This window comes from Babylonia areolata, chromosome 22 (genome assembly GCF_041734735.1).
Source record: "Babylonia areolata isolate BAREFJ2019XMU chromosome 22, ASM4173473v1, whole genome shotgun sequence".
NCBI classification, from domain to species: domain Eukaryota; kingdom Metazoa; phylum Mollusca; class Gastropoda; order Neogastropoda; family Buccinidae; genus Babylonia; species Babylonia areolata.
Window position 1 is genome coordinate 20147708 of NC_134897.1, and position 14726 is coordinate 20162433.

At 48.6% G+C, this 14726-nt stretch overlaps 1 protein-coding gene across 2 annotated transcripts in view; it reads right to left on the minus strand.

The window, feature by feature from the left end:
• Window positions 1-14726, minus strand: part of LOC143297419 (A disintegrin and metalloproteinase with thrombospondin motifs 6-like) — a 262496-nt gene that overhangs the window by 1431 nt on the left and 246339 nt on the right. For both annotated transcript variants that reach the window (XM_076609766.1, XM_076609765.1), the window contains 9 exons: window positions 12421-12662; window positions 11294-11429; window positions 10828-10954; window positions 9219-9441; window positions 8832-8978; window positions 7660-8448; window positions 5948-6118; window positions 3520-3669; window positions 2216-2366 (listed from right to left, as the gene is read on the minus strand). In XM_076609766.1, the coding sequence (XP_076465881.1) occupies window positions 2216-2366; window positions 3520-3669; window positions 5948-6118; window positions 7660-8448; window positions 8832-8978; window positions 9219-9441; window positions 10828-10954; window positions 11294-11429; window positions 12421-12662 (2136 nt within the window). The remainder of the gene's footprint in view (window positions 1-2215; window positions 2367-3519; window positions 3670-5947; window positions 6119-7659; window positions 8449-8831; window positions 8979-9218; window positions 9442-10827; window positions 10955-11293; window positions 11430-12420; window positions 12663-14726) is intronic.

Consider the following 14726-nt stretch of genomic DNA (forward strand, 5'->3'; position numbering starts at 1 on the left):
GGCCATCAGTGGAATGATGGGGTACTGTCTGAAACAGGTATGGAGAGGCCATCAGTGGAATGATAATGGGGTACTGTCTGAAACCGGTATGGTGGGCCATCAGTGGAATGATGGGGTACTATCTGAAACAGGTATGGAGAGGCCATTAGTGAAATAATGGGGTACTGTCTGAAACCGGTATGGATGGGCCATCAGTGGAATGATGGGGTACTATCTGAAACAGGTATGGAGAGGCCATTAGTGAAATAATGGGGTACTGTCTGAAACAGGTATGGAGAGGCCATTAGTGAAATAATGGGGTACTGTCTGAAACAGGTATGGAGAGGCCATCAGTGAAATAATGGGGTACTGTCTGAAACAGGTATGGAGAGGCCATCAGTGAAATGATAATGGGGTACTGTCTGAAACAGGTATGGAGAGGCCATCAGTGAAATGATAATGGGGTACTGTCTGAAACAGGTATGGAGAGGCCATCAGTGGAATGATAATGGGGTACTGTCTGAAACAGGTATGGAGAGGCCATCAGTGGAATGATGGGGTACTGTCTGAAACAGGTATGGAGAGGCCATCAGTGGAATGATGGGGTACTGTCTGAAACAGGTATGGAGAGGCCATCAGTGAAATGATAATGGGGTACTGTCTGAAACAGGTATGGAGAGGCCATCAGTGGAATGATGGGGTACTGTCTGAAACAGGTATGGAGAGGCCATCAGTGGAATGATGGGGTACTGTCTGAAACAGGTATGGAGAGGCCATTAGTGAAATAATGGGGTACTGTCTGAAACAGGTATGGAGAGGCCATCAGTAAAATGATAATGTCTGGGGCTAGCTACTGTCTGATGTAGAAAAAAACAACAAACAAATGGGTGTCGCTGCACTACAGCGATGGCCTTTCCTTGGGGAGAGCAGACCCAATGTCAGACAGAGAAATCTGTCGTGACAAATAGCAAAACAATACAACCCGACAGAACAGATTACAATACAACAAAGCACAGCACACACCCAACCGCACCGCACCCCATCCCAAACACACCATACCATCCCATCCCACACTCTCCCACCCCACACTCTCCCACCCCACCCCATCCCACACACACTCTCCCACCCCACCCCACCCACACCACCCCACCCCATCCCACACACACTCTCCCACCCCACCCCACCCACACCATCCCATCCCAAACACACCATCCCACCCCACCCACCCCCACCATCCCACACACACTCTCCACCACCCCCCCCACCCCACCCCACCCCATCCCAACACACCATCCCACCCCCACCCCACACCATCCCACCCGACCCCACCACCACCATCCCACCCACAACACCCACCCCACCATCCACCCACACCATCCCACCCCACTCCAAACACACCATCCCCACCCCACCCCACCCCCACCACCCCACCCCATCCCACACACACTCTCCCACCCCACACCATCCCACCCACACCATCCCACCCCACCCCACCCCCACCCCACCCCACCCACACCATCCCATCCCACCCCACCATCCCACACACACTCTCCCACCCCACCCCACCCCCACCATCCCACACACACTCTCCCACCCCACCCCATCCCAAACACACCATCCCACCCCACCCACCCCATCTCACACACTCTCCCACCCCACCCCACACCACCCCACCCCAAACACACCATCCCAAACACACCATCCCCACCCCACCCCAAACACACCATCCCACCCCATCCCACACACACTCTCCCACCCCATCCCACACACACTCTCCCACCCCACCCAAACACACCATCCCACCCCATCCCACACACACTCTCCCACCCACACTCTCCCCACCACCATCCCACCCCACCCCAAACACACCATACCACCCCACCCCACCCCACCACCCCACCCACACACACTCTCCCACCCCACCCACCCACACCATCCCACACACACTCTCCCACCCCACCCCATCCCACACACACTCTCCCACCCCACCCACTCTCCCACCCCACCCCATCCCACACACACTCTCCCACCTCACCCCATCCCACACACACTCTCCCACCTCACCCCATCCCACACACACTCTCCCACCCCACCCCACCCCACCCCACCCCACACACACTCTCCCACCCCACCCCACACTCTCCCACCCCACCCCACCCTCCCACCCCACCCCACCCCACTCACACCATCCAACCCCACCCCACACCATCCCAACATCCAAACGTCACACCCTGACCTGCATCAGTGGCGGGACATTCATCAGTGTTGCAGGACTGTCTCTCCGAGGGTCGGATGGCGCCGTCACAGGCGTCAGACACCATCTGTGACGTCATGTTGATGCACTGCACCATGCGTTTCTGGGTACCGCCGTCACACGTCTTGGAGCACTGCACAGGCAGAAAGTCATGGTAAGAATCGTTGTCCTTGTCTCCCCCCCCCCCACCCCCCCTTTTTTTTTCTATCGTTCTTCCTTTTATTCTCTGCCACTTTTCGTGTCTCTTTCTATTGTCTCAACCATTCCACCATCACCTCTTCCCATCGACCCCCACCCACTCACTCACCCATCCCCCCCCCCCTCCCCGCCCACATATACAACTCTCTTCTTCTTTCTTTCGTCTAATATCACGTAACACTGAAAAGACTTAACTAAGAAAGGAATAAGGATCGGGATTTTTTTTTTCAATTATAGGCCATAGATCTTAGAGATAAGCCGTTAAACTAAAGAACGAAATAAGGATCATTTATTCAAAGCATAGGCCACAGGTTTAAGGGATAAGCCGACGGAAATTCAAGCTACGTATCACAAGTTCTATCTCAGAGATAAGCGACACTGTAAGAAGCCAAAAAATCACCAAAGAAACCTGTGAAAGGACAGGAGAAAAGCAGTGCTACAAACACACAAAGAAATCGATCAAGAAATGAAGACTGCAAAGAAAACTGGATCGAATAACAGTGCGAAGATATTGAGAAGAAGTAGTAACGCTAACTTTAGCTGGTTCTTGAAGCATGAAGGACAGAACAATCCAGAACAAAATCACTCTTCACTATCTTTCTCCTTTTCGCAGAATTTACAAAAAGGTCAGCTGCATTATGGTAGACAGAGAGAAACAACAACAAAAAACGCCACGTAAATAAGGGGTACATTGGAACAAACCCAGACACTTCCTAAGAAAAAATGGAAGCTCCGGGCTTGTCCTTATACCTGATTCATAATACGACATGCGCACACAGCTAGCAACGATAAAAGAAATGTGCTAACACAAATTAATTACCTCTTATTCAAGACTGGCATAGCCTTTTTAAATCATGAATATGCAAAACAAAATATACGAACAATTCAGAACGGTTTATTGTTCACCTCTACATATTCTCTATATAGTTGTTGTAGTTTCTTTGTTTTGTAATGAATACATGCTCCTCCAAGTCACCTGAAGTAAGGATCTTAGAAGAAGAAGAGGAGGAGGAGGACTTTATTGTTTGTTAATCGTTTTACTCTCCTAGCCTAAGTATTCTTTCTTTCAGGTTCAAACCCCAACCCACCTTGCTCCAGTCCCCGGTGACCCAGGCGATGCAGGGGGACAGGGAGGAGCAGACCTCCACGTCCCGAGGTTTGAACTTGGCCTCACACAGGCCCCCGGCAGGGCAGGTCACGCTGCGCCGCCTCATGGCGTAACCACAGGTGGCTGAACACTGCACAGAGAAAGGGGGAGGGAGAGAGAGAATGAACGAACGAATGAATGAATGTTCTGTTTAAATGCATTTCGGCCATGAGCACAAACACATATTGGGAGTTTTGGGGGAGGGGTTAATAAGCAACTAGCGAAAGATACATTCCACAAGTAGACGGCAAACAGAACTCGCCAAATGACATCAGTTTTCACTTTCCCACAATATGAAGCAATTCTATGTAAGATAAACACGAGAAGATAACTAGCAGACAGTGTCACTTTAATCTGGAGTCAGGGTTGAGTCCCTTATACTCATCATTTTCGTGTAACAAAAATAACAAGAGATGGAGGGAGGGATGAAGGCAGAGAGAGATGGAGACAGATGGAGGGAGGGATGAAAGCAGGGAGAGAGATGGAGAGAGAGAGAGGGAAGGAGGGAAGAAGGCGGAGACAGATGGAGGGAGGGATAAAGGGAGAGATGGAGACAGATGGAGGGAGGGATGAAGGCAGAGAGGGAGAGAGATGGGGGGAGGGATGAAGGCAGAGAGAGAGATGGAGGGGGGGAGGGATGAAGGCAGAGAGAGAGAGAGGGATGAAGGCAGAGAGAGAGAGAGAGAGGGAGGGAGGGAGGGATGAAGGCAGAGAGAGAGATGGAGACAGATGGAGGGAGGGATGAAGGCAGAGAGAGAGATGGAGACAGATGGAGGGAGGGATGAAGGCAGAGAGAGAGAGATGGAGGGAGGGAGGGATGAAGGCAGAGAGAGAGAGAGAGAGAGAGAGGGGGGGGATGAAGGGAGGGAGAGAGGGGGGGGAGGGATGAAGGCAGAGAGAGGGAGAGATGGAGGGAGGGATGAAGGCAGAGAGAAATGGAGAGGGATGGAGGGAGGGATGGAGGAAGGGAGAGAGGGCAAAGTCGATGAGAGAACAAACAACAACAAGATGTGGTGCGTGTGAAAAAAAATTTCCAGCTCCGGATTTCTTTGATTCATTCTTGTTTTTCAGTGTCCAGTATCTGTGTGTGTGTGTGAATAGAATAGAATAGATTAGATTTTATTGTCATGAAACCGCAAGGTGTATAAGACACAAGTGCAATGGTAAAAAAAGTATGATACAATACAGTCAAGTTCGATACGAAACAGTACAGTACATTACAATATAGTTCAATACAATAGAATAAAATGCAATACAATACAGCACAGTACAATGCAATACAGTACACTGCACTTCAGTTTAGTACAAAACAATACAATGCAACAGAATAAAAAGTGCAATATAATAAAGTACAGTAAACCATAGTACTGTACAATACACTATGATATAGTACAGTTCAACACTAAATAATACAGTACATTACAACACAGTACAGTGCAGTGGAATAAAGTGCAATATAATAAAATATAACAACACATTACAGCTTTCAGTTTCAGCAGCTCAAGGAGGCGTCACTGCGTTCGGACAAATCCATATACGCTACACCACATCTGCCAAGCAGATGCCTGACCAGCAGCGTAACCCAACGCACTTTGTCAGGCCTTGAGAAATAAAATTAAAAAAAGAAAAAAAAAGAATAAATATTTTTAATAATAATGAAAAAAAAGCACAATACAGTACGATGCAGTTCAGTTCAATACAAAACAATATAGTTCATCAAAATACAGTACAATGCAACAGAATAAAGTACAGTACAATAAACAGGGCTCCCATTGAGGAAAAAAAAAAAGAAGAAATTCTATGGTTTTCTGGGGGCATGTTCCCCCGGAAATAATCTTGAAACGCATTCAAAGTGGTGCAATCCGACGCAAATCGGGGCGCATTTATTGTGCTTTGATTACTGCCATTATCATAAATCTGCAATTCACACAAAGCACCTCCAGTCTTACATCCATAGGGATGAAAAAAGGCATTGATACATTACCATCACTTCTCAGCTTTCGATACATACCAGCACTTCTCAGTTTTCACCTTCACAACTTCAGTAGCAGTGTCTCACAGTTACAATATTCGATCACTAACTCTAAGCAAATTAATAAGACTTTTTTCAGTTCGCTGAATCTCCTTTTTTTTTGACTTTTCGTGGAATCCGCGGAATTCTTGGAAAAAGTGGGAGCCCTGAATAAAATACGGTACAGCACAACACAACACGGAGCACCACAACAAAAGTCCTCAAGGGGTGTGGTGGGGCGTGGCGTGGCGTGGTTTGGTGTGGTTTGGTTTGGTGTGGTGTGGTGTGGTTTGGTTTGGTGTGGTGTGGCGTGATTTGGTGTGGTGCGGCGTCCTGTCGTGTCGTGTCCGGTCCTCACCTGTCCCCAGGCGGACACGGCCCAGTCCCTGCAGGGCGCCGCGTTGCACTCCTGGATGGCGGACGGCTTGGTCAGGATGCTGCAGAACTCCCCGTCCACCCGCAGCCCCGTCCTCTTCCGGAAGCACGACACCGTCCTCGTCTGTACCCCCGCCCCGCACTCACTGGAGCACTGGAACCGACAGGTGTTACCGCTAGGGTTATTGATCCTTCACTCACTGGAACAGGTGTGATCAAAGTTACCAGCCCTTCCTTCACAGACCGGAACAGGTGTGACATTGTTCTCTGCCTCCACTTACTGGTACACTGAAACCAGCAGGTGTGACATACTTATTGCCCCTTCGCTCACTGGAATAGGTGACAAAGAGTTATTACCCTTTCACTTTCTGGAACAGGTGTGACATAGTTGTGACCCATCCATTCAGTGGAACAGGTGTGACATATTTATCATCCCTCCACTCAGTGGAACAGGTATGTTATAGTTATTACCCCTCCACTCAATGGAACAGGTATGACATACTTATGCCCCTTTCACTCACTGGAACACTGCAACAGGTGTGACACAGTTATTGCCCTTACCTCACCAGTCACGTGACAGTCATTACCCTTTACTCATCAGTCACGAGGCACAGTTATTGCCCTCACACTCACTGGAAAACTGCAGTTTGCAACCTACAGTTATTATCCTCCATTATTTACAACCATCTACCTGAAGATCTAGTCATCAACCCCATCCACATGTAATATGCAGCTTCTGTTCAGACGTGTGTGTGTGTGTGTGTATGAGTGAGTGTGCAGTGCGAGTATGCACAAGTTTTTTTTTAAATATATTAATATGCACTTGTATGTATCCTAATTTCTACTGTATCTGTGTTTGTGTATGATTTTCGATTTATGTTCGTATGTTGTTATGTACTATCCCCCCCCAATATCCCTTGTGACCCCGGTACACTTGGTAATAAAGACGTATTCTGTTCTATTTGAAACACTGCAATAGTTGCAGCTGATCTTAGCAGTTTTCTTTGTACCTGTTTTCTTCCTCTTTTTCGATGTCACCCTTCGTGGCCACGTTTGGGATGCCACTTGATCGTCATTTTTCTCCCTCGTAAAATCTTTCTTTTTTTTTTCAATAAATATTCGAATGTCCCCATTCAACATTTGACTAGTACGACGGGGCTATGCCTGACCTTCCCACTGTCTAAAAAAACAACATCTCTCTCTCTCTCTCTCAAGCTTATGAAAACCATTATGCATGCAAGCGATTCAATACACAACCCCCACGAGTCTGACGAAAAGATCGGCAACAGTTGTGAACCGATCTTAGGAATAGATAAACAACAGTTGAACCAGTCTAAAGAAAAGATAACATCTGAACCGGTGTTAAAAAAAAGAAAAAGAAAAAAAAGAAGACAAGTACACTTACACAAATCTAAACAGATAATAAATGCTTGGACCAATAATTTTTTTTTTCAAATTTCACCCTCATTTCCCAGTTTCCCCCAACCCTCCATTCATTCACATCTCCCACCCCTTCTAACCGATAATACTCAAATGTATTCATAAATACTTTAACAAAATGTCTTCAATCACTGATATGTGTGACGGGACATTAAACAAAATTCCTCCTCCAATAATAAAAGAGAAGCAACACTTGAACCAAATTTGAACCAATCTGAAGAAATGGGAAACAACAGCTGAATCGATATTACTTACCTTTCTCCACTCCCCGGAGTACCACTCGAATTCATCGTCCGCCACCACCTCCTGTTGTTCTTCGGCCTGCGCCTTCTCGTCCTTCTTGGCCTTTTCCCCCTCCTCTTCCTCCTTCTGTCCAGAATGGGCCTTGGCGTCGCCTTTAACATCGACCTGCTTTACTCTATCCTTTTCAGTGTTACCTACATTGCCCAACGCAACAGTATCCTCTAGAACTTTTTTATCAGATTGTTTGCTTTTGTGATGGTGATCATTGCGGTGGTGACGATGGGGGTGTTTTTTGTGATGATGGCGAATCTTGCGGTCCTGGCCCGCAGCGTCTTTTGCGTGCGGCTTGTTACCACTGTCTAGCGACGTCGATGTTACAGAGCTGAGGTCCTTGTCCTCTTGAGGACGGGTGGGTAGAACCTGGGCGTCCTCTGAAGGTTTCAACTTGATGGTGGATTCCCCCAAGACGACTTTGTCTGAGGGTCCCCTTGGCTGAGGGTTGAAGGAAGGACGTTTCGAGACGTGCGAGTTCTTCAGCAGCAGCACGTCTTCTTGGTTCGGGTGCACGGGGACGGTGTCGGCTTTCTGGGTGGGTGGGGGCGTGAAGAGCGGCTTCGCTATCGCCGTGGAGTTGTCGTCTGCTTCCTCCTCCTCCTCCTCCACCTGCACCTCCTCGGGGCAGGGGGAGTCCCCGCAAGGTCGCTGTTGCGGGGGTTCAAGTTCAAGGTCACAGGTGTCGCTGTCGCTCCCCACGCACGTGACCTTCCTGTACTGAACGCCTCCCTGGCAGGTGCGCGTGCACTGGAAAACAGAAAGTCACCTGTCAGTACAAGTGACACGTAACTGAAACAGTGAACGTCGTGTCATCGTAGCCGCAGCAGTGATGGGAGTATTGCTGGTTTCAGCAGCGTGGCCGAAGCAGTAACTGCAACATCATATGGAAAGTTATAACTTAGAGTAGCAGCAATTCAATGCAACATGTGCAGTAGACACAACTGCTTTATCAAAACAATAGAAGTTGCGGTCGAGACACCAGTAGCAGCTGTGGCAGTAGTAATCGTCATAAATGTCATGCTGGTGAAGGTTGGAGGCCCATGTATTACTAGATAAGAAACAATGTTGACTGTGTCAGTCACAGTCGTCATTGTGCTGGAAAAAAAGGGGGGGGGGGTGATGACACTCACCGAGGACCACTCCTCTGACACCCACGTGCCGCACGTGACGTTGGAGCAAGGTCGTGAGGACGCAGGGCGCGTGAAGGGGTCACATGGCTCCGTGACGTCACTGCACACCACTGAGCGGGTCTGCAGGGCACACGGGTTGCCGTTGCACTGAAATCAGACACAGATGACAACTGACACTGAGGAACCGAGAAACAAAAAAAATGAAGAAGAACAAAACAGCAACAGAAGAAGATGATGAACAACAACAACAACAGCGAAGAAGAAGAAGATGAAGAAGAAGAACAACAACAGCAACACCAGCACCACCAACACCACCACCATCAACACCAACGAGAGACAGAAGACGAAACGAAACAAAACAAAGCAGCAGCCTCCCTGTGAACTGACCACAGTCCAGTTGCCGGTCATCCAGACGGGCAGCGAGCCGGGGCAGGGCTCCTTGTGGCGGCAGGGCTCCACAGCGTCAGGCCTGTCCAGGGACCCGCAGGCAGAGTCCTCCAGGGCGATCTGCTCGTCCTCGCCCAGGCTGCGCACGCACATCACGCTGCGCTTCCGGGTCCCGTCGTCCCCGCACGTCACTGAGCAGTGCTGCCAGGGGCCCGTCCACCACCTGGGGGGAGTGGGGGGGGAGGGACAGGGGGGTGGCAAGGTAAAGGTTAAAACTTAAAATTAAAGGTTAAAGTTAAAGGTGGTTGAATATTCATCTATCTATCTATCTGTTATGTCCCACTATCATTTACCATTTACTACGCATCCAGGGGACCCGTCCACCACCTGAGGGGGCTGGGGGAGGGAGGGAGGGAGGCAGGAAGTGAGGAAGTTTAAAAGTTTAAAGTTAAAGGTTGTTGGATATTTTTTTTATTTATTTATTTATTTATCAATCCCTTCATGCTCATTTCTTACTAGTGCTGTCAGAGACCCGTCCACCACATGGGGTAGACAGGAGGTGACAGGTTAAAAGTTTAAGTGAAAGGTTGTCGAATATCTATTTATTTATTCATTTAGTTAGCTAGTTAGTTATGTATTTATCTAACTCACTATCATTAACCATAATTATTTCTTACTAGAGCATGTCACCGAGCCGTCCACCACCTGAAGTCGACAAGAGGAGACCAGTTTAAAGATTAAAAAGGATGTTGAATATTCATGTACTGATTTATCTATCCCACATATCAATCACGATGCTCATTTCTTTACTAGTGGTGCCAGAGACCCGTCCGTCACTTGAGGCTGACAAGAGGTGAAGTGTATGGTGGTCTGTTGACAGAGTGCATGATATTCACAACAGCGCCTGTACTTTCTTCGGCGCCTCAAAAAGTTCGAAATTTAAAAAAGAAATCATGGTTGATTTCTATCGAGCAGTCATTGAAAGTGTGCAAACCTTCGCTATTATTGTTTGGTACGGAAACATTTCCAAGGCAGAAGTTGCAGCCCTTTAAAACCTGCCACCAAGATTACCGGGACTGATCTACCTTCTCTAGAAGACATATTATGAGCGGCTACTCAGAAAAGCAAAATCAATCAGCCAGGACGAATCATCCAGCTTTGGGAATTTTTGAGATGCTCCTCTGGTCGACGGTACAGAAGTATGAGGACGAAAACCAATCACTTCGCCTTTTCCCCAAAGCAGTCAATGCCCTGTCTCTCGAACAAATCCAGTATGATAAATAGAATTGTGCAATCAACAACCATCTACCTGAAGATCTGGTCATCAGCCCCATCCACATGTAATATGCAGCTTCTGTTCAAACGTGTGTGTGAGTGAGAATAGTCACAAGTTTTTATATTGATATGCACTTGTATGTATCCTAATTTTTACTGTATCTGTGTTTGTGTATGATTTTCGATTTATGTTCGTATCTTGTCATGTACTATCCCCCCCCCTCCCCTCCAATATTCCTTGTGACCTCGGTACACTTGGTAATAAAGACATATTCTATTCTATATTCTATGGCGCCTGTCGAGGGTACAGTAGCATGGTTGAGTGGGAGGTTACCTGGCAGGGCACAGGTGCACGTTACAATGCCTCAGCCTGTCGTCCGGTTTCGGGGTGGTCTCACAGAAACGGTCATCCACCCGGCCAGCCTCCTTCTCCAGGCAGATCACCTCAGACCGCTGGGTTCCTGGGGCATAGGGGGCACCCAGTGTTACACGTGCTACACTCTGTGTGTGTGTGTGCGCGCGCGCGCGCGTGTGTGTGTGTGTGTGTGTGTGAGAGAGTGAGTGAGTGTGAATGTGTGTGTGTGTGTGTGTGTGTGAGTGAGTGAGTGAGTGAGTGTGTGTGAGTGTGTGTGTGTCTGTGTGTGAGTGAATAAGTGTGTGTGAGTGAGTGTGTGTCTGTGTGTGAGTGAATAAGTGTGTGTGTGAGTGTGTGAGTGTGTGTGTGTGTGTGTGTGTGTGTTTTGATAAATAAATAAATAAATAAACAAATAAATAAACAAATACATGAAACCAGTGCATACCCCCGCCACAGGACAGCGTGCAGTGGGACCAGTCTGTGTAGTCCCAGCGGAACTCTGGCTCCCTGAAGTTGGTTGCATTCTCCTTGGGCACCGTGTACTCGAACACCACCCCGGGGTTGTGGGTCTGCATCAACAGCTGGGGGGGACACACATACACAGGGGTCAGTGTCATTGTGTTGCTACTCTGTTTGTCATCGTTGGATCTTGCAGGAGAAGGAAGAAGTCGACTATGTATGTGTGTGTGTGTGTGTGTGTGTGTGTGTGTGTGTGTTCTGTAGCAATGCGCCCCCCCCCAGCCCCCCCCGGTAGGAGATCACTCAGAGAAATATATTATGATAAAAATTTAATAATATACATCCAACACAATACATTGGAACGTGGTCCGATTCCACCCCTGACTGACGGGAGAACGTCTTTGTTACTCCAGTAGTGGTTATAATCCTGGGGGAATATAGACCTGGGTGAACTTAGACCTGGCTAAAAGAAAATTTTGGGGAAGATAGACCTGGTGGAACATAGAGCTGTGGGAACAAAGAGCTGGGGGAACATAGACCTGGGGGAATATAGACCTGAGTGAAAGACCTGGGGGACATAGACCTGAGGGAACATAGACCTGGGGGAACATAGAGCTGGGGGATGTAGACCTGAGGGAACATAGAACCGGGGGACATAGACCTGGGGGGACAGACCTGGGGGATGTAGACCTGAGGGAACATAGACCTGGGGGACATAGAGCTGGGGGGATGTAGACCTGAGGGAAAATAGAACTGGGGGACATAGACCTGGGGGACATAGAGCGGGGGGACATAGACCTGGGGGGACATAGACCTGGGGGGATGCAGACCTGAGGGAACATAGAACCGGGGGACATAGACCTGGGGGATGTAGACCTGGGGGAACATAGAGCTGGGGGAACATAGAGCTGGGGGGATGTAGACCTGGGGGAATATAGAGCTGGGGGAACATACACCTGGGGGAACATAGACCTGGGAGGAAACAGAGACGTGGGGATGAGGGGGCATAGACCTGAGGGAACAAGGACCTGGTCCTGGGGGAACAAGGACCTGGGGGGAGGAACATAGACCTGGGAAACACAGAGACCTGACGCCACCTCCCCGGGGACTGACCATGATGTGGAGCGGCTCCTTGAGGGGCCCCGAGGCCTTGAAGCTCTCCTTGTTGCCCTTTCGGTCGTAGCGCACCACGGTGCCCGCCATCTCGTAGTCTCCGCTCCACTGGATGAACCAGTGCCCGTTCAGGTAGTACTCGCCCTCCTCGTTGCGCAGCGCCAGGAAGTTGCTGGCCTCCGCCACCTCTTCCACCCGGATGTTGCGGGCACCCTCGGGGATCACCGTAGCCTCCACGTACCCTGCAGATCATCATCAGCACACCCGCTTATATATATATATATCCCCGAAAACGGAGTATGGCTTGCCTTCATGGCGGGGGTAAAACCGGTCATACACGTCAAAGCCCACTCGTGTACATACGAGTGAACGTGGGAGTTCATATCTCGCTCTCTCTCTCTAGATATAATTAACGCTCGGCTTATATTAGAGATTGGACAGAAAGCTTACACAGTTGGGCCAACAGCAAAGTGAGAGCTGTACGATCATTTGTTTCTCTTCTGGAGTAAGGAGGGAGGTGGTTAAGACGCTCTTCTGGCCAGTACAGAGTCCATGAGGGTCTGGCTTCGAACCCCGCTCTCGACGGGCGCAATAGCCGAGTGGTTAAAGCGTTGGACTGTCAATCTGAGGGTCCCGGGTTCGAATCACGGTGACGGCGCTTGGTGGGTAAAGGGTGGAGATTTTTACGATCTCCCAGGTCAACATATGTGCAGACCTGCTAGTGCCTGAACCCCCTTCGTGTGTATATGCAAGCAGAAGATCAAATACGCACGTTAAAGATCCTGTAATCCACGTCAGCGTTCGGTGGGTTATGGAAACAAGAACATACCCAGCATGCACACCCCCGAAAACGGAGTATGGCTGCCTACATGGCGGGGTAAAAACGGTCATACACGTAAAAGCCCACTCGTGTGCATACGAGTGAACGCAGAAGAAGAAGAACCCCGCTCTCGCCCTTTCTCCCAAGTTCGACTGGAAAATCTAACTGAGCGTCTAGTCATTCGGATGAAACGATAAACCGAGGTCCCGTGTGCAGCACGCTCTTGGTGCACTGACAAAGAACCCATGGCAACGATGGTGTTGTCCTCTGGCAAAATTCTGTACAAGAAATCCACCTCGGATGGGTGTACAAATTCATCTGCAAGCACTCGAGGCCTGACTAGAGTGCGTTGGGTTATGCTGCTGGTCAGGCATGGGTAATCAAACCATTATTTCCATATCATGTCTGAGTGCTAAATTACACACTCCATATTCTAGGTATTCAGCTCTTTGTGTTTGGAGCAGTATAGAAAGTATGGATAGGAACAAATGGGAGTGGTTGTCTGGTGGTAGTGTCCATCTAAGGAGTGTCCTGATGTGGTTTAGCGCAATGGATTTGTCCCATCCCTCTCTACTAGACCTTGAATGGTGGTCTGGGCATTGGTCTTTAGGATGAGACGATAAACCAACGTCCAGTCTGCAGCACTGATGCACTTAGCGCACGTAAAAAAAAAACCCAATGTAACAAAAGGGTTGTCTGTGGCAAGCTTCTGTAGAAAAAAACAAGACTTTGGTAGTAAACAAAATACACTTGCAGATAGAAAAAACCCCAACAAACCCACACATAACAACATGCGTGTAACATAAAGATAACAAATGAAATACCTAGTCTTAGACTTAACGAAAAACGGAAAACCATTTATATTCAACAATATATTCTCGACTAGAAACAAAGCAGGTTACATATGAATGTGATGGAATATTAAAAAAAAAAAAAAAAAAAAATCCGCCAGTCATCTCTCTCACTTTCAATCCACGCTCACTTTATTTCTTCTTCTTCTCCTTCTCTCGTAGTGTCATGTCCGTACGGGCATCATTGATGAGTACTTGGCAAGCAGCTCCCTCCCTCGTGGAGTAATGGCCTAGAGGTAACGCGTCCGCCTAGGAAGCGAGAGAATCTGAGCGCGCTGGTTCGAATCACGACTCAGCCGCCGATATTTTCTCCCCCTCTACTAGAGGTTGACTGGTGGTCTGGACGCTAGCCATACGGATGAGACGATAAACCGAGGTCCCGTGTGCAGCATGCACTTAGCGCACGTAAAAGAACCCACGGCAACAAAAGGGTTGTTCCTGGCAAAATTCTGTAGAAAATCCACTTCGATAGGAAAAACAAATAAAACTGCACGCAGGAAAAAGTACGAAAAAATGGGTGGCGCTGCAGTGTAGCGACGCACTCTCCGTGGGGAGAGCAGCCGGAATTTCACACAGAGAAATCTGTTGTGATAAAAAGCAATACAAATACATTTCTGACCGTTCTCCCCCCTCCC